General features: G+C 34.3%; 2 protein-coding genes across 2 annotated transcripts; both read left to right on the top strand.

Annotated features, from left to right (window-relative positions):
* Positions 1-1,441: 1,441 nt before the first annotated feature.
* Positions 1,442-7,360, top strand: LOC131626221 (CMP-sialic acid transporter 4-like). Its single transcript, XM_058897052.1, has 15 exons — positions 1,442-1,648; positions 1,715-1,775; positions 1,860-1,923; positions 2,004-2,115; positions 2,204-2,283; positions 2,451-2,526; positions 2,659-2,759; positions 3,016-3,087; positions 4,601-4,649; positions 4,749-4,790; positions 5,145-5,266; positions 5,520-5,579; positions 6,013-6,061; positions 6,639-6,733; positions 7,057-7,360. Exons 1-15 carry the CDS (start codon positions 1,622-1,624, stop codon positions 7,106-7,108), a joined length of 1,062 nt encoding a protein of 353 aa, XP_058753035.1. The 5' UTR covers positions 1,442-1,621; the 3' UTR covers positions 7,109-7,360.
* A 4,864-nt stretch (positions 7,361-12,224) lies between these two features.
* Positions 12,225-17,135, top strand: LOC131626220 (chloride channel protein CLC-e). Its single transcript, XM_058897051.1, has 6 exons — positions 12,225-12,582; positions 12,681-13,233; positions 13,401-13,867; positions 14,819-15,379; positions 15,964-16,166; positions 16,589-17,135. Exons 1-6 carry the CDS (start codon positions 12,268-12,270, stop codon positions 16,617-16,619), a joined length of 2,130 nt encoding a protein of 709 aa, XP_058753034.1. The 5' UTR covers positions 12,225-12,267; the 3' UTR covers positions 16,620-17,135.
* Positions 17,136-21,558: the final 4,423 nt, after the last annotated feature.

Raw genomic sequence — 21,558 nt, 5'->3', positions numbered from 1 at the left:
CCCTTTTCCTCTAATTTAATTTGCATAAAAATATTACAATTTAATTGGAATTAATATGTGTTTTATTGAAATATTGAAACATTATTCTCACTATGTCAGTATGTATAATTGGGAGTTTTTTTATTGTGTGTGATAGTGCACCATTCTATCATGTAATCCAGCGGTTTCTATCTATTTGTGAAAAAAAAGAAAATATGAGGTCTCCTACGTGAAAGACCTATAGTAGCCCATGCTGAATAGGATCTAAATTGGAGAATAATGAACATTCAATTGAGTTGGAAATGATAACCTACATTTAATGTATTTGGGGCAAACTTATAATTATAGAATAATAGTATCTATGGCTAATTAATGTAATAAAGTGGCACATGAACCATTCAAAATTTGACAACTAAGTTGGGTAAAGTTACCCAATATTTTTAGATGGGTAATTAAGAATCCACCATTAATATATGCCATTTTCTTTTTCTATTTTTAAATTTCTATTCTTTCAAAACTCTCTTACCTACCTGTTCATCAAGGAAGCCGTCTAAAATAGTATGTTAAATCACACAAGCAAAGAGTTTGGATTTCAAATTTAATTATATATTAAATAAATATTTATAAAGAAAAAATAATCAATTACTTGATAAATCAGATTAAAATTTTTAAAATATTTATATGAAATGACAAAGTGTTATATTCTTATTGAATAAAAATATTAAACTATTTTATATGTCAATATATCACAATTAAACTCATTTTTAAACTTGAACTTTATAAATTAATTTTTAGAAAATTATGGAATGTGTAATTTTTTACAATTATAAAAATTAAAAATTAAAAAAAGAATAAAATAATTATTTATTTTGTATAAGTTGCCGCCAAATTAAGATTTTGTCGGTGTACCTACCTAGACCCATATGAAGTCCAAGTGTAATAAATAATAGTCTAAATTTGTGTAATTATTAACAACAATAATAATCCTTTTATACATGTACTCTATATGTTATGTTATGTTATGTTATGCGAGTTAATGCTTTATTCTCTTTTGTCTCTTGGTCATCAACTACTAACTAGTATATGATAATTTCATTAAGCCTCCAGATGTAAAATATTAATATGAATGCAGGTTATTTATGATCCTATTTTATTGAATGAGTTAGTGTCTGTCTACAATAGAAACTTGTTACACCAAAAAAATTAAATAAGAAAAAAAAGGTTGGTTCATAGATTAAAACAATTTGAGTTAGAATATATAAGTAATGAGGCATGGATGTTTCTTTTAAAATATAAACTAATGAATTATTTAAAAAAAAAAAGTGTGACTAAGATTTTTGAGGGCGCAAAAAGTAAAGATAGATGAAAAGTAAAATGTACATCAATATTGGTTCAGGCCCAAAGGCCCAAATACGGCATAAAAAAAAAGTTTTGCAAGTGATACTGAAAGACGAAAGAGAAATAACGCGAAAAAGAAAGGGAAATAGTTGAGAATGAGATCTGTTTGAAGAGAATTGAAATTTGAAAAAGGAAATCAATTCAGGAGAGTTTAAATTGAAGTTTGAAGTGAATGTGTACAAGTGATAGTATCGGATTAATTAAAGTGTAGATCTCTTGTTCTGTTGTGATATCTAACACTAAAATGGAGTACAGGAAAATCAAAGATGAGGTGAGTGCTTTCATCAACATTCATTCATCCATTTCTTTAATTGATTCGCATTGTTATTTTGTTTAGGATATAGATATAGATAGGGCTGCGGAGGTCGACGATGTTGAAAAATCATTTTTGCTTTCAGGTGCGCTTGTTATGCTTTCTTCTTTCTCTTATAATTCCATTTTCATCTTTTTCTTATCTTGTCATTCATTCTCTACACTTGCAGTCCCTTCGGTCTCTGGAGAACCCAAAATTGACACTCACAAGACCAAAGCACAGTGGAAGCGCAAGTATGTATCATCATTATTTTCACATTTCTATCTCTTTGTTCAATTTCTTAATTATTTTCTGTCTTCATATGTATCTATAGGTCGCTTGTTACATTTGCATTGACTATTCTTACTAGCTCCCAAGCCATTCTAATTGTTTGGTCTAAGAGAGCTGGCAAGTATGAGTATAGTGTTACTACTGCTAATTTTTTGGTATGTCTTCTACACTTGTCTCACACTCCTCCTTCTATTTTAAACCTCCTTTCTTTTATTTTCTTCTCTTCTCTTATGCTTCTTATAGGTTGAGACTTTAAAATGTGCCATATCCCTCGTCGCCTTGGCAAAAACATGGAGAACAGAGGGCGTCACCGACGACAACAGGTTATACTTTTATATAATAATAACTTTATTTATAATAAAAAACAATCTTGTTCGTGTTTACATATTTGCAACTTCATTTTTTATATTCAACTTTTACCTTTTCCCTTGTTGGCTGTGTATGGAAACTGAGTTTAAGTAAATTGATGTTGATTCTGCCCTTAACCTAGGTTGACTACAACGTTTGACGAAGTTAGTGTGTATCCTATCCCAGCAGCACTTTACCTTGTCAAAAATTTGCTTCAGGTTCGTCACCAATCATTTATGTTTGTTTGATGACAATGGAGTTATTCTACAAATTTTTTCCTTCTTTTTTCGCAACAGATGTTATATTGCTTTCTGAATTATGATTGTAAGTACTTTTCAATTTTATGGCAGTATTACATATTTGCATATGTAGATGCTCCAGGCTATCAGATATTGAAGAACTTTAATATTATCAGTACAGGCGTGCTCTACAGAATTATACTTAAGAGAAGGTACCACTCTTGTTTTTTTGTTCTTTCTTAAAATAATAAAAAGTTGTTTTTCATTCTCCTGTCATCATAGTAACTGCTGGTATATGCACCAAGAAATTGTTGTATCCTCTATATTCTAAGTTTCAATGCTAATATTCTTTATTCTGCAGAAATTATTGTACTCCTAAAGACTAAGAATCTATTTTTATTGTTGACCGCATCACCAAAATTAATGGTTTGGGAGACTGCTTACTGTTGTGTTCTTATTACATTTCAGGTTGAGTGAGATTCAGTGGGCTGCGTTTGTTCTACTAACTGCTGGGTGCACTACAGCTCAGTTGAATTCAAAGTAAGACTAATCCAAAGCAAGCCATGTGGCCATCACTTTTGTATTTATATATCAATCTTACTAGGTTCATGTTGCTGTTCTATAGATGTTATCTATTAATATTCATGTCAATGAAATGTTTATACACAAGCAATGATGTGACAAACCAATAAATCATAATAGATTATAATGGAATAGGCATCATCACTACTAGAAAATATGTCATATTCAATTAACCATTCCTTAAACGCACCATACTTAATATTGAGGATCAAAGCATTCTTCTAGCCTTTTTATTTACATGATTTATCTGAAAGATTATTGGATATTGTATTTTGTTTTGGGAAGACTATTGCGTAGACACATATTTTCTCTCTGATATTTCCCCGTTAAAATTCTAAATTTCCATTGATTGGTAGAGAGAATTCTGAGTTGAAATCTTCTGTTTTCTGTTTTATATATTTCCTTAACTGAATTACAATAGGTGTGATCTATTTATAGACTCACAACCAACTGAATCAGGTAGTTAGCTCTCAGATTTTAGGGATTAGTTAGGAGCTGTTGTACAAGGCAAGTATACTTTGCAGCTAGTGCACTGTAGCTACAATAGGAGTTATGTTATACTATTTCTTTTAATACCCCTTTGCCTCTATCATCTTTCTCCCTTGGGATCCTATATCTTATTTTACAATCCTAATGGTTCCAACTTCCAGCTTGTTTATGAACTTTTATTTCTGCAGAAATCTGAATGATCGATAGTGTGTAAACACTTTTTGACCTATCGAATTTGTAAATCTTTTTTTCTTTTTTACTTATCTAGAGAGAAAGAAATAAATAATGCTTATACTTGCAAATCTATTCCCCAGTCTCCGCTATCATGTATCAATTCCAGAGTGTGCTTTGAAGATTACTTGTGAAACTATATGGAAAAAGTGGAAATTATCAAAAATGAGAAAAAGATTTCTGAACGATATAATGACTCTGATGGTGTGATGTGTACAAAATGCTAATATAACTCTTATTTATGCTAATATTCTAGGTCAAGTACTAATGTAGTACAACTAGTTTAACCCTTGGACATTTGTTTAAGACTATGATGCATAAGGCTTCTAAGGACTTAAGAATCCTGATATCCTAATGGTTACTATGGTACCAGGGTCTGTTTGGATTGACATACTTGAGCTTATCTAATAGCTTAATTTTTTGTAAGACTGTTTGGATTTTCTATATATAATGTGTTTTTGTACTAAAGAGATTAATAGGCATCCTTCAATATTATGCACTGTCTAAATAAGAGTTTAATAGCCATCCTTCAATATTATGCACTGTCTAAATAAGAGATTAATAGCCCCCCTTGTATCACATCATAATACACCATATGAATTTGGTATCCTATTAGTCTAAGTATCTATTCTTTCCCCTCTTCTTTTTGCCTTTCATGTTTAACCACTTCTTTAAACAATATAAAAATATGGTAGAAGTTTGTTGTTTTATTGATATTTCTTTTTAATATTTGTCTGACTTTGTTTTTCAGTTCCGATCATGTTCTTCAAACTCCCGTTCAAGGTTGGGTGATGGCAATCGTGAGTTGCTTACATTTGTGGTACTAACACATTAGAAATATAAAGTAGTGATGACTAAAATTATGGTTGAAATGATCATGATGAGGCTTTTCTTTTCAGGTCATGGCTCTCTTGAGTGGTTTTGCAGGAGTGTATACTGAGGTGATTTTAATTAAAAGCAGTTACATTAATCTCTTGAGGTTCTTGAATGACTGCCTACTGCAATCCACTGCCTAATTTGTACTGTATACTGTTGACTTCTTTTAACTGGTGGAATATATTAAAACCTGGATGAATATTGTGCTAAAAATTGTTTAAAATTCAAACACTTTTGTATCAAGTTCAAAATATTTAATTTGTTATCTAAATTTATTAATACTAGAGTTAAATTTGATTGGTCAATGGATATACCGGTCTGCTTAGAATAACATTTTTGAACTCTCTTACTATAGCATCGAGTAAGATTCTTAGTGAACAATCATGACTTTGTTTTTTTTTTTTAAATTATATTGGCAGGCTATTATCAAAAAGCGTCCTTCTCGGAACATAAATGTTCAAAACTTCTGGTTGTATATCTTTGGCATGGGCTTCAATGCTATTGCGATATTGGTTCAAGATTTTGATGCAGTGGTGAACAAGTAAGTCAACCACTTCTTTCCGATTTTACTTTTGCAGTTTATTTTGGTATTTTTTAACTAATATGTTCGGACTTTGTCATGTAATTTTTTTTTCTTTGCATAAATTTAATTCCTTCTCATTAAACTTCTTGGATAACATAGTCAATGGCCAAGTGTTATCTATAGAAAATACTTTTTGCCATTGTAATTATAAGGCCTAAAATGTCATGCCAATAGTATGTTACTTATTTCCTATATTATAATGTTTATGCAGGGGATTCTTTCATGGATATTCGTTCATAACCTTCCTTATGATTATCAACCATGCGCTCAGGTAAATGTCAACTGATGAGCTTTATAATATTTCTCGAATGCTGGGATTTTCCTTAACTCCTATTCCTAATTGAATATCTCGTTCTTGGATTGAGATCCAATCTGCTGACATGGGATAATGAGGCAGGGAGATTTGACATGTGATGGACAAATTGTAATGTGATTTAGTCATTAGTTTTTTCTTTTTTGGCTTCTTCTGTTTCTTCCTGAAATGATGGTTACTTGTGATGTGAAGTATGGGAATCAAAAGAGATAAAACAACATTAAGTTTTGATATTCTTGATGAAAATGTGTGTAAGTCTCAGAAGAGACAAATGCCAAGAACATGACATAGTCCCTATTTCAATTTTATCATCAGTTATTTCAATTTTCAACTGCTCTATCTTTTTTTCAATTTTATCTGAGTTTTCTGATTTCCTAATTGTTTTTGACAGTGGAATTGCTGTATCAATGGTAATGAAATATGCTGACAACATTGTGAAGGTAAGACTGGGATTATGACTGTATAATATGACATTTCTACGACTGAATATTTACACGTCTGTAGAATTCGTAACGTCGAATAGTGTAATTAAGATTATGGCATTCTTATAATTGGAATAGTTCATATATGTGCTAGATCCAGAATAACCTTTTTATTGGATGTCTCTAGATTTTAAGGACATGCTTGCTCATCTTAGAAACAGTCAAATGAATACAAGGAGTTATATAACTTGCAGTGAGGCCATTGTTTTTCTCTTTTGACTTTTGCTTGTATGAAAATCACTGCAATTGGAGTTTTGAGCTTCCACATCTATCTTTGGCTCATTTGCTTCTTAACAACATACAATTAAATATGATACCAGAAAAACCGTACAGTCTGAACAAGTTCATAACAACATCCAACTCATTTGCTATTTTTTATCCCCTCTTTATTTAACTGTATGGAGCGGCATTATGATGAATGTTAAGTATCAAATGCACTCTATATGTGTTTATAAGTGTACTGCATACTTTATTTGACATCACATGACTTTAATTCAATTTATGATTAACATCCAAATTGCTTCAATTTACACAGGTGTATTCTACTTCAGTGGCAATGCTTCTTACAGCAGTTGTTTCTGTATTCCTTTTTGGCTTCCATCTCTCCCTTGCCTTCTTCCTTGGAACAATGTAAGTTGTTACTTATATCCCAAAAAGGTTTACATGTCCTATGGTTAGGTTTTTCTTCCAATGGCCAAGTATTCATATGCATCAAATAGGGATTAACTAGAACATCAACTCATCACATTAAATCGTCTGAAATTAGTATGTTCATAACTATTAAGGGTTTTGTTGGCTTTTAATCCTAAGTAACTTGCGTTAGATTTTGAAACACTACATTTTCATGTGCATGCCATGAGGAAATAGCTCAATGCTTCATTTTCAAATCTTGCATGAAATTATATTATCATTTTTTTTCCTCTTGAATAAGAATTTGTTAAATATATTTACAGTGTTGTCTCTGTTTCAATATATCTGCACTCTGCTGGGAAGATCCAAAGATAACTATGACTTCTGGCTGCCCTATATTTTTCCGTCATAGGTTATATTAAATTCTTATTCGTTGTTGATTATCCTTATCTCAAAATTTATTTTGAAACAAATTTGTTTAGTTAGTGTATACTATGAAATCCATCTTGGGTGTTTCTCAACAAAGATGTAACCGGATTCTTGAAAGGTGATATGTAAGTTATACTAAAAGCTCTTATCAGAGCTTATGCACTGCCTTAAAAATGAAATAACCTTCCTCTTCCCTCCCATATTTTTTGTTAAAAAGTTTTAAGCAATACTATAGCTATAAACAATATCCTAGTGTGTTATATTTTGTGGCGAGGGGTATGTTATAAAAAAAGGTTTAGGGCGAGGGGTATGTGTATTACATTTTCGCCATATCCAACTCAATTATTGTGATTATCGTATGGCAACTATAATTAGTCTTTTTTTTATTAGAATCTAACCCCCCCCCCCCCCCCCCCCCCCCCCCCCAAAAAAAATAGAAAAGAAAGGATGGACTCCAAACTTTATTGGGGTGTTTATTTATTTTTCATAATAATACAAAATCAAGATATCTCAAATAGAGCCTTGGGTAGGGTAATAAATTGATCGGATGAGTATAGTATTGTTTTTTATATTCTGTATACTCAATAAACATGTCATGAGTCAAGATAAAAATATATGAGTTCAAAGTGACTTTAGGTGCCCACATATATGCAACTTATTACCAATGATATGAAGAACTAAATCACAGTTGGAAAGTGATGGAGAACTTTGTGGTCTAGTACCACTCTTCTTGACATATAAATGCAATAAAAAGTAATTTGTTATTTCAATAATGGTAAAAGAAGAAAGGAAAAAGGAAGATCAGCGAAAATTATAATTTGAAGATTTACTTATTGTTTTCAAATTTTAAATAATATTAACTACAGGTTTGTCAAAAAAAAAAGATTTAATGTATTTTCGGTTCATGATCCGTCTACTTCATAATTTTTAGTCCCGATATGCGTGGACTTGAATGAGATTTCTCCATTTGTATGACTAAGGGTTAAAGATTTTACTATGTGATAGATAATTCGTATAGAGCTTCAAGTAAAGTAGTTAATGAGAGGAATTATAACCTCACAATTAACATGTATTTATATAATTTGCATTTGACATTTTTGACTTCGTAAAATTAGAGGAAGTGAATCTTTTACCAAGAATTATTGATGTATAACAATGTTGTGGCTTATGGGTGTTGTTTTTAAAGAGGATTGATTTTTTCATCTGATTTGTCATGACCAAAATATTTCAGTGTTCGTTTTGTTGAATAATAGGCTTTGAAGATTTGTTTAACTGATGCCTTACTAGTGTTGATGTGAAGGAATGACCTCATTGGGTGTACCTACAAAAGACATTTAGACACTCAAGTCATTGATTGAGTATAACACAAGAAATATTGGGTTTAGGGTTTAGGGTTCAGTGTACCTGGTGTAATTTTTGTAGCCCCTTCATATAGAGATCCTTCTAGGGTTTCTAGTTCTTTATGTGATCTTACGGCCCATCTTGCCAAGTAAATGAATTTGATTCTTCGTTAGAACAGGTCCATGCATGTGCCCCAACTCTAGAGTGTTCCCTTGGGTGACACCCCTATGACTTCTTAATGATGACATCATTATTGAACGAGAATATGAGGATTAAGCGGTCTAGAAAAGGTGGGGGGAGGGTTAATAGATTAATTTCCTTAAATCATTTTCAAAAACTTTTCTTCCTCATAATCAGAGTTTAATAATCGAAAGCAAATGTAATAAGAAAATATGGAGTATGGATTCAAGGATTATAATTTTAATTGTCTATCTATCATGAATGATTCGATCAACATTGAACATAGCCAAGATAAAAGAAGTTGCTTTGACAAGCAATTCATCATTGATCATAATACAATTATAGGTATAGCTCAAAATTGATGTATAACAACGATTGATTAATCCAAACTTAGAGTCATTACAATTATAATCAAGGAATAAAGTAGTCAATGATAAATTTGTGATTTTGGATTAGAAAGAATCTGGATAAAAAATTATCTTCTTCTATCGAGTTTAATCTTTGAGGTGATTTGTGATTTTGGATTAGAAGAGATCAGATTGTGGAAATTTGCAGAAATTAGAAGTCGATTCTTAAAGACGGTATCACTATTCAGTTCATGGAACCAAATTTTGATGGAATGGTGAGGTGAAATCTTGGTGAGGTGGAGCATATATATGATGCAACAGAGAAAATAAGTGGTGAAGACTTGCAAGTTTAACACTCCAACATTCAAGCCGGTTAAAGAATGAAAAATGATTTGCGTTATGGTTTTGAACATACCACAAGTTTGTGTATGATGCTTTCTATATCAGGAACGCTTATAGACATCCCTTGTTTCTGGTGTGAAATGTGTTGGGATCGTAAGAGGATATCTAACGATAGACAACAGTCCCTAGCATGGATCGAGTACGAGACTTCAGATCATGCCCTTAACGCCTTTGTGGTATGATTTTAGACTGATGATTTAGCTTCCTCCTTATTGACCCATTGGCATGGACTAGAACAAGTATAATATTTATATTTACAGTTTTTGGTTTAGATGAGTCCAAATATAGTGTACGAGCATAAAAATGATAATTTCTTTTCTTCCACAAATAAAACAATGCTATTATTTTTTTCAATTTTGAATGACAATGAAGCCACATGATTTTGTCTCCAAGAGTTTATGAGTTCAACTCCATTTTTATTGTTCAAATTAATTGGTTGGACGCAAAACTCTAATGCCTTAATGTCACATGATTTCTTCATCATAGAAGCATCGATTATAATCAAAGAGATTAAACCATTTCTTTTTGTATGGTTTTGGGCCTGGGTTTATGACCCTCTGGCAATCATTATTTAAAATAAAAAAATTGCATAAAAAATTTCATGTTCCACATCATGTGCTTTACTTATTAAACAATTAAGTCTAACTTTAACAAATACCTAGAATACACTAATTGATAATTCTACCAACTCGATCGTAGTCAATTATCTGAGTGAAATTCTGAGTGAGTTTTCCCTGTGGTGCTATTCACCTTATATAATGATTTTGACTCATTAGGAAGACTAAATTAAGGTTATTTAATGTGATTGATTTTTACCAATCATCACATCTTAATGATGATTGTGAATCAGGATTTGATTGGTCATATTTTCGTATCAGATATCCACAATTAGTCATAAATTCTCTTTTCATTCGCATATAGACAGAATATTGATCCATGCCATAGTTGGATATCTATAACATAACCCGACTCATTGATATGTCCATCCCGTTTATGCTATCTTGGCTTATTCGACTAGTCGAGCAGGCTGCTCCAGGTCCGAGTCCTAAACCTGGCCTAATAAACTATTTAGAAGGTACACAATCCTTCAAGCATGAGCATGTAAGTAGAAGTCCAGTGAAACATCTTTAAGTATCTAGAAGGTACTCAATCCCTCAAGCATGAGACTTATATGGATGAGATGCTTTATGTCAAGGTATGGGGATAGTTCCTTAAGCATCCAGAATGTATAAATAAAAATTAAATGTTGAGATCATTATGTTTGAATGCAATAATCTGTGATGTTTTTGTTGTATTTTTTAATTTAGGATTACGTTGAATAACAAAATGGTAGGGAAAATTGATTATCACATACTGGAAAATCAAGAAGGTAAATGTTTGAAAATATACCACCACGTCAATCCTCAATGTAAAGACATTGACAATCATCCATTGGCTTGCCATCAAAATTATGAATCTGAATTTTTCAATAGATTCACAAAAAAGAATGAAAAATATCAAATTAACACATCAATAATCAAAATTAAGGATTCAAAAACATCATCATGCCCTACAGACGAAAACCTATGGGGTATTATTGTTGGAACCCTACATGATATCCTTACTACTATGGTGATCTTTTTAAGGAGAATTATTTCAGGAATCCTACTAGATATCCTTGCGCCTAAGGGTGACTTCAAATGAGTTATTATTGTTGGAATCCTACATGATATCCTTGCCCCTACGGGTAACTCCCTAAGAAGTATTATTACCCAAAAGAAAAATAACTAGCAAAAACAAAATTTGTAGCAAAAACAAAATTTGCTCCTAGCAGCACGCTAATAAATAGGGATGCCAATAGACATTGATTGATTGACTATGCAAATGAGCCTCTCAACAAAATCTCAATGCAACAACAAATAAGCACCAAGAGTCATATAACCCCGATTAATATGTCATGTCAAGATTTGAATACTCAAAACACTTTACCCCTACATGTCTTGTGTTTGAGGTACTTTGCATTGCTATATCTATAATGGCATACCATTACCTCGAAGAATACTCAAAGGAGGGCGCACGAGCTGTGACCAACCTCAATCACGATCTCGTGAGTTCACTACTACAAAAGAATGTGTGTTCTCTTCTTACCACGAGGTCAACTCGATATTGGATGGCTGAGACGACTCCTTCTAATTACATGTCTGGTTCAATATTGTACTACTGTGATTTCTTACTTAAATCATTCACTTTTCCAAGTCTCGCGCTTAGGCGAGCTCAAGTAAATCTTAAGTTATATTGATCATACTCGTTGATCATCGACAAGAAAACAAGATCGTTGTTGGCCATAACGACCATGCTCAAACAAAAAACAATATGGTTAATGACTATAAAAATCACACTCAAACTAAAAGACAAACGGGTTAATGACCATTAACTCGCTTGTGAATGAGTAAAGTTGAATCGAAGAGACTAAAATATAAATAGACAAAAACGAAGACAAAATCTATTGACCAGTCAAATATAACTTAGGTTCCACACCAATAAAGTTAATACTTTTTACAAATATATGTGGAGAAAAGATTAACTAGAGGTCTTGGGTTTGATCTCAATCCTGTTAAATCTCTCGAAGGAGAGTTTGACTGTCTATATGTTCTAACACTACTCGAGAGATTAGTCTCTGCAGTTGTGCGTAGATACATTAATTTATAAAAAAATAAAAAATTTAATGATTTAAAATATTAAAGCGTGGATTTAAAAATATGGAGAGCGTGTAATGAATGAAGGAAAATAAAAGTGAAATAATAAATAAGGAGTTGTTATAGTGAAATGGCGGGGGAATATGGAATATTGTGAGAAATGGTTGGTTTAGGATGTGCGCTTGGAGTTCAACCCGTTTTGCTTTTGCAACATCATCATCATCATCGCTCTTTGCTTCAACCAATAACACTTACGACGCAACTCACACGTTCGGCTTCATTATTCCCTCATTCTTGCTCAAACTTGATAATTTCAAATGCCCGAACAAGGCCTAGGTTTTCTCTACCCCAAAAGCAAGAGGAACAACCTTCTTCTTCTTCCGAACAAGTTGAATGGATTCGAAATTCGGGAATCATATCTTCATGCTTGGTTGGTCTCTTAACCGGCGTCGCAGTAGTCCTCTTCAACAATGTTGTAAGTTCATTTACTCATTCATTCCTATTATTGCCTTGCCTTAGCTTATGATGTTGATGATGATGATGATGATGATGATGATGATGATATCATTTTAGGTTCATGAAATTCGTGATTTGTCGTGGGATGGGATTCCCGATAGAGGAGCCTCATGGTTAAGAGAAGCGCCTATTCAAGAAACATGGAAAAGGGTTATACTTGTTCCAGCTTTTGGAGGACTTATCGTCTCTCTCCTCAACCTCCTTTCTAATTCCAATTTCAATTCCCAACCTTTCTTAAAAGCTATTGCAGCTTCTGTTACTTTAGGTACCGGTAATTCCTTAGGTCCCGAGGGTCCCAGCGTTGACATTGGCAGCTCCATTGCCAAATGGATTGCTTCAACTCCTTTCTTCACTTCCGCCAGAATTCTCCCTCTTCTTGCTGCTGGATCTGCTGCCGGCCTCGCTGCTGGTTTCAATGCTGCTGTTGCTGGTTGTTTCTTCGCTGTTGAGTCTGTCCTGTGGCCCTCTGATTCTAATTCATCTTTATCACTTACCAATTCTACTTCCACTGTTATTCTCAGTGCTGTCATAGCTTCTGTCATTTCTCAGATTGGCCTTGGCTCTCAACCTGCCTTTCAAGTTCCAGATTACGACTTCCGTTCTCCTGCTGGTAACTAACTAACTCTTTTACATCTTCTTTATTTATAATATCTAATTCCCCTCTGCCATTGTATACTATACTAGTATTACTATCTGTGAAATAAAAACTAGTTGTTGATATATGATTCTGAATTTCAAGTAAATAATAGTTGATATGATTGTTCAACTTCATTTCAGAGCTCCCACTGTATTTATTGCTGGGTATTTTATGTGGTTTGGTATCATTGACCCTGTCTTGGTCCACATCCTATATGTTTACTATATTTGACAATCTTCACAAGGCCACTGGCATGCCAAAAGCTTCCTTCCCTATATTGGGAGGATTATCGGTTGGCTTCATAGCATTGTTATATCCCGAGATACTCTACTGGGGTTTTGAGAATGTTGACATTTTGTTAGAATCTCGCCCATTTGTCAAAGGTCTCTCCACAGACCTATTGCTTCAGCTAGTAGCTGTTAAAATAGTTGCTACTTCTCTGTGTCGGGCTTCTGGATTAGTGGGAGGCTATTATGCCCCGTCTCTCTTTATTGGCGGTGCAACTGGGATGGCTTACGGGAAATTAATTGCCTTGGCTGTTGCTCAGTCTAATTCTGTGATTGACCTCTCTGTTTTGGAAGTGGCGTCACCACAAGCTTATGGCCTGGTATGTACTATTCTTACTATAATTTTTAGGTATTTTGTGTTTGGATTGGAATGATCATATTTTTCTTCTCTTTCGGATGGGAGATCAATTTCATCTTTCCAACACAACTTCTATGACAAAAGGATTCTAAATAAAATTATGTTAGCAGTCCCAAACTTTTGGAAACATGGCAACATAATAGTGTAGGGACAAATCACTGAATAGTACTACTCTAATACTCCCTCCATTCTTTATTATAAGCAAAATTTAACTTTTTAGATTCATTGAATAAATGATGTATCTAGTCTATATATAGTCTAAATACATCATTTATTGAATGAATGTAAAAAGTCAAATTTGCTTATAAAAGAGAATAGAGGGTGTACCATGTTGAAATCATTGTAGTTTAGATGGAGAAGAGACAAAATATTGTAAAATTTTATGGTATCATGATTTATTGTTTGATGATACAAAAGATGAAGCACTAGCACAAGACTCCTTAGGGAAACAGATCATACGTATAGTTAGGAAATATAGAAGTTAATCTACGATATCCTAAAATGGGAAGCTAATCCTATAAGACAATCCAAAATAGGAAATGCATTCAAGATAATATAAAATAATATCAAGATATCTTAGGAAATTTTATATTTAAACATTAACCAGGAAAAAAAGGAAGAGAATTTAATCATATCATGTGGGACTAGATTTTGTTTGGTCCAAGTAGCTCCCCACTCTAGTTTAGAGTACAAAACAAATTTAAGGTTACAGTATATGGTTGTCAATACTGGAATGCCTACCTTTTGATTTGTTGGGTCGTATAAGTCTTGTAAGACCAGATTTCAACTTGAAAAAGACGTAGAAAGGGTTAGAGACTGAAAGCTCCAGTATTTTATTTCATCTGTCTTTTGCAAATGTTCAGGAAAAGAAGCTGGCGTGGCACGGATGATCATATCGAAGTTCCTTTTGCAGGTTGGAATGGCTGCGACTCTTGCAGGAGTTTGCCAAGTGCCACTTACTGCAGTTCTGCTTCTGTTTGAACTGACACAGGACTATCGGATTGTTCTACCCCTACTTGGAGCAGTAGGCTTGTCATCATGGATTTCATCTGTACAGACAAAGAGAGGTGATGAAAGGGATAGAAAAAAATTGAAGATACAAAACTCAAATTATTCCTCGCTTCCAGAAATATCTTCTCGTAGTTCAATTAAGTCGTCTACCGGGGATACCTTTGCTGAAGGCGTGTCATATTTGAGTAATTCATCTCAAGTGGAAAGTTCAAGTAGGATAGAGGATAAAAATGATGAGTCAGTGAATTATGTAACGAGAATATTAGTTTCGGAAGCCATGAAAACAAGATATGTGACGGTTTCCATGTGCACACCGCTTACTAAAGTAATAGATCTCATGCTTGCTGAGAAACAGTCTTGTGCAGTAATTGTTGATACAGATAATACTTTGATTGGTTTATTGACACTTAGAGACATTCAAGAGTACGGAAAATCTGCAAAAGCTGGAAGCGAAAATTCCAAGGTACAAGAAAGTTTAATCTCAACTTGATGTGAAATTATTATAGTTTTGCAACCTTTGTGACAATTTAGATTATTTACAACTGTAAGCTAAATTTATACCATCAAATGCAGTTGATAAACAATTTTGATGATACATAGAATAATTGGGGAGCTAAGTTCTCACGATGCTGCAACATTGGTTGGAAACCAGCACTCGTTACAATTACCCAAACGTATATAATACATATAAAAATGTGAAATCCCTATACATTTAATGTAACCTGTAAAGCACAGAGACAGATTTAAGTGGACCTGGTGGATTTACTTCTCGAAGCTAATATTTTTTTTTTGTTGCATCATATTGAAGGATTTCATGCATAGTTATTAGGTAGCATTGTATAAGTAAATTTCAAGGGGAAAACGGCTACCTAATATGGTCTCTATAATGATAATTTGGCCACTGTGATTGCTCGATTCATTTCAAATGAGTGAGCATGGCTCGTGGTATAGCGTAGTGGGGGCATTTACTATATCAATATATACTTCTAAAACAATATATAGCTGTGTGGCTTTACAAATCTGACTATTTGATTCTTCCTCTGACAGGAGATTTTAGTTTCTGAATTATGTGTTTTAAATGGAGGAATATGTAGTACACCATGTACAGCTACTCCAGATATGAAACTTCATCACGCTCAAATGATTATGAAAGAACATGGAGTCAATCAAATTCCAGTTGTAAGGAACATCAATGAAAAAGCTTATCCAGTTGGCCTGCTAGACCCCGACAGTATCAATCTAACATACAGGTCTTGTTACATCTTTTTCATTGTGTGGATAATATGCTGCATATATTGATAAAATTTGTTTAGTAATCTTAGGAAATACATCTTTCGCCAAACATATTTATTTAAGTTCGCATTTATTTCTTATTTTGAAAGGATTAGCTTTATAGCGGTCAAGAAGATATAATACACGTGGCTGATTTGATGATTTTGAAAGGAAATGGGTGGTTCTGAAAGGAAAATCTTGGTTGGGGTGGGTGGAAAAGAAAAGAGCAGAAATAGTTGTAGAAGCTATTCAAGAAATCAAAGCAAGTTTATGTGGGAATGAGTGGAGGGTCTCTCTTAATTTCATGTTTTTTAGAGTTATAAAGGGATTTGTCAATTTTACTTAATTTTTTGTTTGTATGGCATGCCTCTACCTAATTGCTTTTTGTTGTTAAATGCAGTGTTTTGGCCACAAGACAGTCCCTCAGCTGATATTCCACATTGTTAGGAGGAAGAAGACTCTTTCTTACATTGATTTACAGTCTATGAAATTGAAAATTTTAATATAATTTTTTTTTTGTTTGTAAATTTCCTTCATGAAGTTGTATTTTCTCAAATAGACTTTCCACCCTTTTCTTTAGTTCAACAGTTTTTCAATTAACTTTGTAAAAGGTCATGATTTGGAATGGTGATTGATCTTTTTAGAAATTTGTGAAGTAAGGGTTATGAAATAAGGTCATGATTTTGGGAGATGATTGGTATTTTGCTCAATCATTGAAATCAAGATGCAATTTATTCTCTAAAAATCACAGTGATCTACCAAATTTGTTCTTAGTAACAATAATTTAGTGTTATTATAGTTAGTCAAGTAATTCCTCTATAATCAGGATGGGAAACTTGTCAGGTATTGTAGCCTTGTTCGTCTATATGCACATCCTCCATGAATTGTCCTTCTTCACTAAAATTACAAGGCTGGAATACACACTAGCAATTTTTTGATAATTCCAGCTTCCAACATCTCTTTCTCTTGTCTTTGGTAATTTCCCATTGCACATTTATACATTTTCCTAGGTCATGTGTGAAATGTCTAAAATGTCCCTAGTTTTTGAAGATACATCTTTGAGCGCACCAAATCTTCATTTTAATCACAAGTTAATTTGGAGATGTATCTTGAAAGGACTTTGTACATCTCCGAATAAACCTTTTTTTTAAATTCAAAAAACTATTTCGGAGATGCATCTCCGAATTAGGTAAACATATTATAAGCTCGCGTCAGACTCTCCATTTTCTCCTTCTTCATTTTTCAGAAACTCAAAACTATCTCTTCTCTCTACCTCACTCTATCCATTTTTAGTTCCCGTTCTAGGTCAAGTTTTGATGCAACATTTATTTGTATCTTGTCATTTCCAACTTCATCTAACTAGTGTATTCAACATCAGATCACTTCGCATTCTCATCAACACATTTTTCAGTAAGTTTCTCATTTAACTTATTTTGATTTTTGATCAATGTATTAGTTCAAATAGGTTTGTTGTCATGCATTAGATATCATTACCATTTGAAATAGATGTGTGTATTATGTTTATATGATTTGGATGAGTTTGGATGATACTTGGATGGCTAGGGCAGTTGCAAAAAAAATTCTGCCATTGAAGGTGAACAAAACTTTTTTACAGAGATGTATCTCCGAAGTGTTCTGTTTCAGGTTTTCTTATATACATCTCCGAACTCTTCCTTTCTCATATACTAATCTCGTTTGTTATGTTTTTTAAGGGTTATGGCAGTAAACAACGAAAGGTTGAGTCTCGGGTGACCCACCCTAACCGCGTTTGCTCGTCGCGAGAGGGCTCGTCAGCATGAGTAGGTTAGAGTCATCCCCTGTTTGCCTCACGATAGGGAGGCTCCGAGCTCTAGGAGTCGATTATCACGGGGGTCGGGATCCTCGAGTCGTGCACACCATAATGAGGATGCCCTAGTTGCACTGCAGGTCCCAGTTGTTGAGGCTGTCCCACTTGCAAATCCTTTTCCATGAGGGTCCACAAACACTTCTTTATTGATATACTTTGGAGAACATGCGGCTCCGCATGTCTGGGACGTAAAAATATATTTTTGAACAGTTCTATTTTTTATTTTGTAATCAAATTCAACTCAATTGAGACTGTTATATTTTATTTTCAACAGGAACATGAATGTTTGAAATTTATGAACCATGCAAGAAAGATTCACAATCTTTATCAGCCCGAGCAAGAGTGGTTCCAAAATGCACCCAAAAACTCTAGGCTTCCAGATCTTTGTGCTTCCGGGTACACCAGCATTCGCCATGGCTTGCAGGCTGCATCCGCTAAATGATGTCGTCAGGATGCCATATTGTACTCATCGCAAAAGAATTCCATTCAACCACATTTTCTTATACTCTGGATGGTTGGCATGTGGGACCAAGATCATGTGAAGATATCTTCCCTAGGGTTAATTCGAAGATGCATTTCGAACTATATTTAGGCAAAAAATGATATTTGGGGCGTTCGGAGATGTATCTCTTAATTCACCTAAGGGTATTTTGGGATTTTAGAGGTGACCCTCATTGTACAAAGGTGCAATGAGAAATTTCCCTTGTCTTCTAATTTCATTTTTCTAATGGTGTGGGAACCGATAGGGCCTCACAATGAATGTATCGTGTCCATCCAGCAAGGTAATCGTGTGAGAATGTGTCCTTTCCGAAGGTAAGCCACTGACTTATTTAAAAACTCCATCATAATGGGATAATCCAACTCCCTTGTTGTGACTCTATGAGGTTTGTAACTCCCTACACCCCTAGTTTCATGCTCTTCATCCGCCCTAAATCACCTATTTTACCTAATTTTGGATGTTGTTGCCTTCTCAAAATATTGTGCAAAGCTACATGTGACCCTCTTTACCTTCCAAACCATGTAAAGTGATCCACCTCTTACCACTCCAAAACTCACTGTTTGACTAGTCCAATTCATGATTATGTCTCCCAATATCTTCAACCATTCAATCCCTAGCCCCACATCCATGTTTTTCAAATCAAACAAATGTGCCTCAAGTGCAATTTTGTACCCCTCTACTTCGATCTCCATCTTTTAAACTTGCCCTTAGTAAATGTTTTGGTAGCCATTGCCCATTTACAAAGATTTAACTTGCCACCCCCTAAGTTGAACCTAGCACCCCCACCCCCCCAAATTTTGATAATGCCAAAAATGTCCCGAGTCAAAAATGGAACAAAATGTTCGAACGAAATTTCTCATAGGCAATATAAAAATTTTGGTATGCAATCAAATTTTTTTGAATCAATAAAATATTGGATTAATTCAAAAAACAATACAAAGCAAGGTGATCCCTAAGGATCCAACCCATACAAGGCACCTACAACAAAAGTTGAGCTATGTAATCCCTATATTTTCAATTGAAATTTCTGGTAAGTGCCAATTATTTTCAAAATATTCAAAAAGTGTCATTTTATATCGCAAATTTAGCTCAATTGTGAAATTTTTGATAGTTCATTTACTCAAAAAATTTAACGACCGGGATTTTACCGACAGTTTTGTACGATCGTAATTGCACTGAAAATTTTGTGTGGTCCAGAATGAATCCAAAGTTGTATAAATATGCGTTTTCTTTTGTTGAGAAAAACATCTCAAAATGCCTCTTCCTCAATTTTTTATTAAGGCAGAAATGTACTTCAACGAAGACAAACCTCTTATTGAGTTTCGGCTTCCGGATGTCACCACATCTCTCGCCAACTTGACATCACCGAACAATAATATTATGTTGGAGTTAAACATAAAACATATATACCTCTCCCTGCCATAATATGTATGCGACATGGTCAGCATACTCCGTAAGCACTGATTAGTCACTGGGTCCTCCCGGAAATGCTCCACCATTGTGAATAGTTGCCTTTGCAGAAGCACAGATCGTAATGTTTGTATCTGGGGGATCATTTTCATCGGTAATAAGAGGTATGGGAGTCACCTCATCATCAACCTTCGCATCTGTAACCAGCACAAGAACCTCTTCAGTAATAGGAACGTCCCCATCAACGACCGACACAAGAACCTCCTCATCAGCAACATCGGCAACAGTAACCTCCTCAGCAATCGGAACCTTATCAGCAAAAACCTCAACATCAACTTTACATGTGTAGCGTCGAGGTGAGCAGAACTGGGCCTGGAACTGCTCAGCAAACTATTTTCGGTGAGAACCAGTTAGCGCTACTCGTTTAGTTCGTAGTTGGTAAGACTCTGCCGCATCAACCCTAACTCAGATTGTCGCTTTATTGGTGATTTTACAGGCAATAGTCTTGTCCTTCTCTTTGGTCCTCACTACAAAATGATAAAATGACAAAAATCAGTGAACGAAGGCCGATTTCCAAGTATTAAAGCCAGTATTGGAAATTCTAAAATTTTTGGAATTTTTCAAATTTTTTTGAACTGCCGACAATTTTGAAAATTCTGGTACTATTGGACAAACAAAAAACTGGAAACTTCAAAACTTCTGGCAAAAAAATTTCGGATTTTTCATAATATTTATTAAGAACTTATGGAATTTCCAGAAGTAACTTCCGACAATTCCAACATTTCCGGTAAATTACTCACTCTTTTGCAAATATTTTGGTAGCTCCTCAAAAGTGTCGGTATCGCACTAGAGATTTTGAAACTTCCACTTTGTGAGAGTGAATTTTGAAAATGGTAGAAAATTTTATCAAGGATATTATGGTGTTTTCATTGAGTTTGGGGGGGGGGGGGGGGTTCTCAAGTTCAACTTGGAGGGTGGCAAGGTAAATCCTCCCCATTATCATTAAAAATAATTTGATATAAGTTAATTTTGAAAAATGTGGTTGTTTGGGTCATTAGTTAAAGTTTTGTAGGGAATTTAGGGCAAGAACACGCACATGTATAACAATGGATGTTCGCAGGGGTGTTCGGATGTGCATTTCTGAAATCCCCTTTGAGCAATTTTTGGATATGCCAATCTAAAATGTTGCTTCAGTTACTTTTTTTAAAAAAAAATCATTGTTTCATTGCCTACTGAGTGTTTTTTAGTTAATGTTATTTTTCAGGATTATGGATGAGAACCCTAGATTGAGACTTGACAGGTCAAGTCAAACAGCATTCCACGGTGTGAAATAACGTAGCAATCTATAAGGGTCTCGAGGAGATGCTTGGCTGATGCGTCATCATCTCGGGAGCACGGGGATAATGAGTAGGAATCCAAGGAGGAACACGTTCAAGCACAGACTGCTCCTGGTACGCAGGCTGCTCCTGATATGCAGGTTGCACGGACATGTGCAACAATGAGGCATGCTACCGAGACGCTTGTCCAGGAGTATCCATGAGTATCCAGAAGGGCCCTATGACATCTCCCTTTTGATATATTACGACACCCATGCCGCTCCGCATGTTTGGGCAGG

Source organism: Vicia villosa, unplaced genomic scaffold, assembly GCF_029867415.1.
Source record: "Vicia villosa cultivar HV-30 ecotype Madison, WI unplaced genomic scaffold, Vvil1.0 ctg.000274F_1_1, whole genome shotgun sequence".
In the NCBI taxonomy this organism is placed as follows: Eukaryota; Viridiplantae; Streptophyta; class Magnoliopsida; order Fabales; family Fabaceae; genus Vicia; species Vicia villosa.
Note: the sequence above shows the minus strand (reverse complement) of the source record. Positions and strands in the feature narration are given on the sequence as shown.

Excerpts from the sequence above, each read along its gene's own strand:
- LOC131626221 (XM_058897052.1), top strand. The coding sequence starts at position 1,622 with ATGGAGTACAGGAAAATCAAAGATGAG. Across the intron at positions 2,116-2,203 it reads TTACTACTGCTAATTTTTTG|GTTGAGACTTTAAAATGTGC; the intron begins GTATGTCTTCTA and ends TGCTTCTTATAG. Across the intron at positions 2,284-2,450 it reads GGCGTCACCGACGACAACAG|GTTGACTACAACGTTTGACG; the intron begins GTTATACTTTTA and ends CCCTTAACCTAG.
- LOC131626220 (XM_058897051.1), top strand. The coding sequence starts at position 12,268 with ATGGTTGGTTTAGGATGTGCGCTTGGAGTTCAACCCGTTTTGCTTTTG. Across the intron at positions 13,234-13,400 it reads CGACTTCCGTTCTCCTGCTG|AGCTCCCACTGTATTTATTG; the intron begins GTAACTAACTAA and ends ACTTCATTTCAG. Across the intron at positions 16,167-16,588 it reads AGTATCAATCTAACATACAG|TGTTTTGGCCACAAGACAGT; the intron begins GTCTTGTTACAT and ends TGTTAAATGCAG.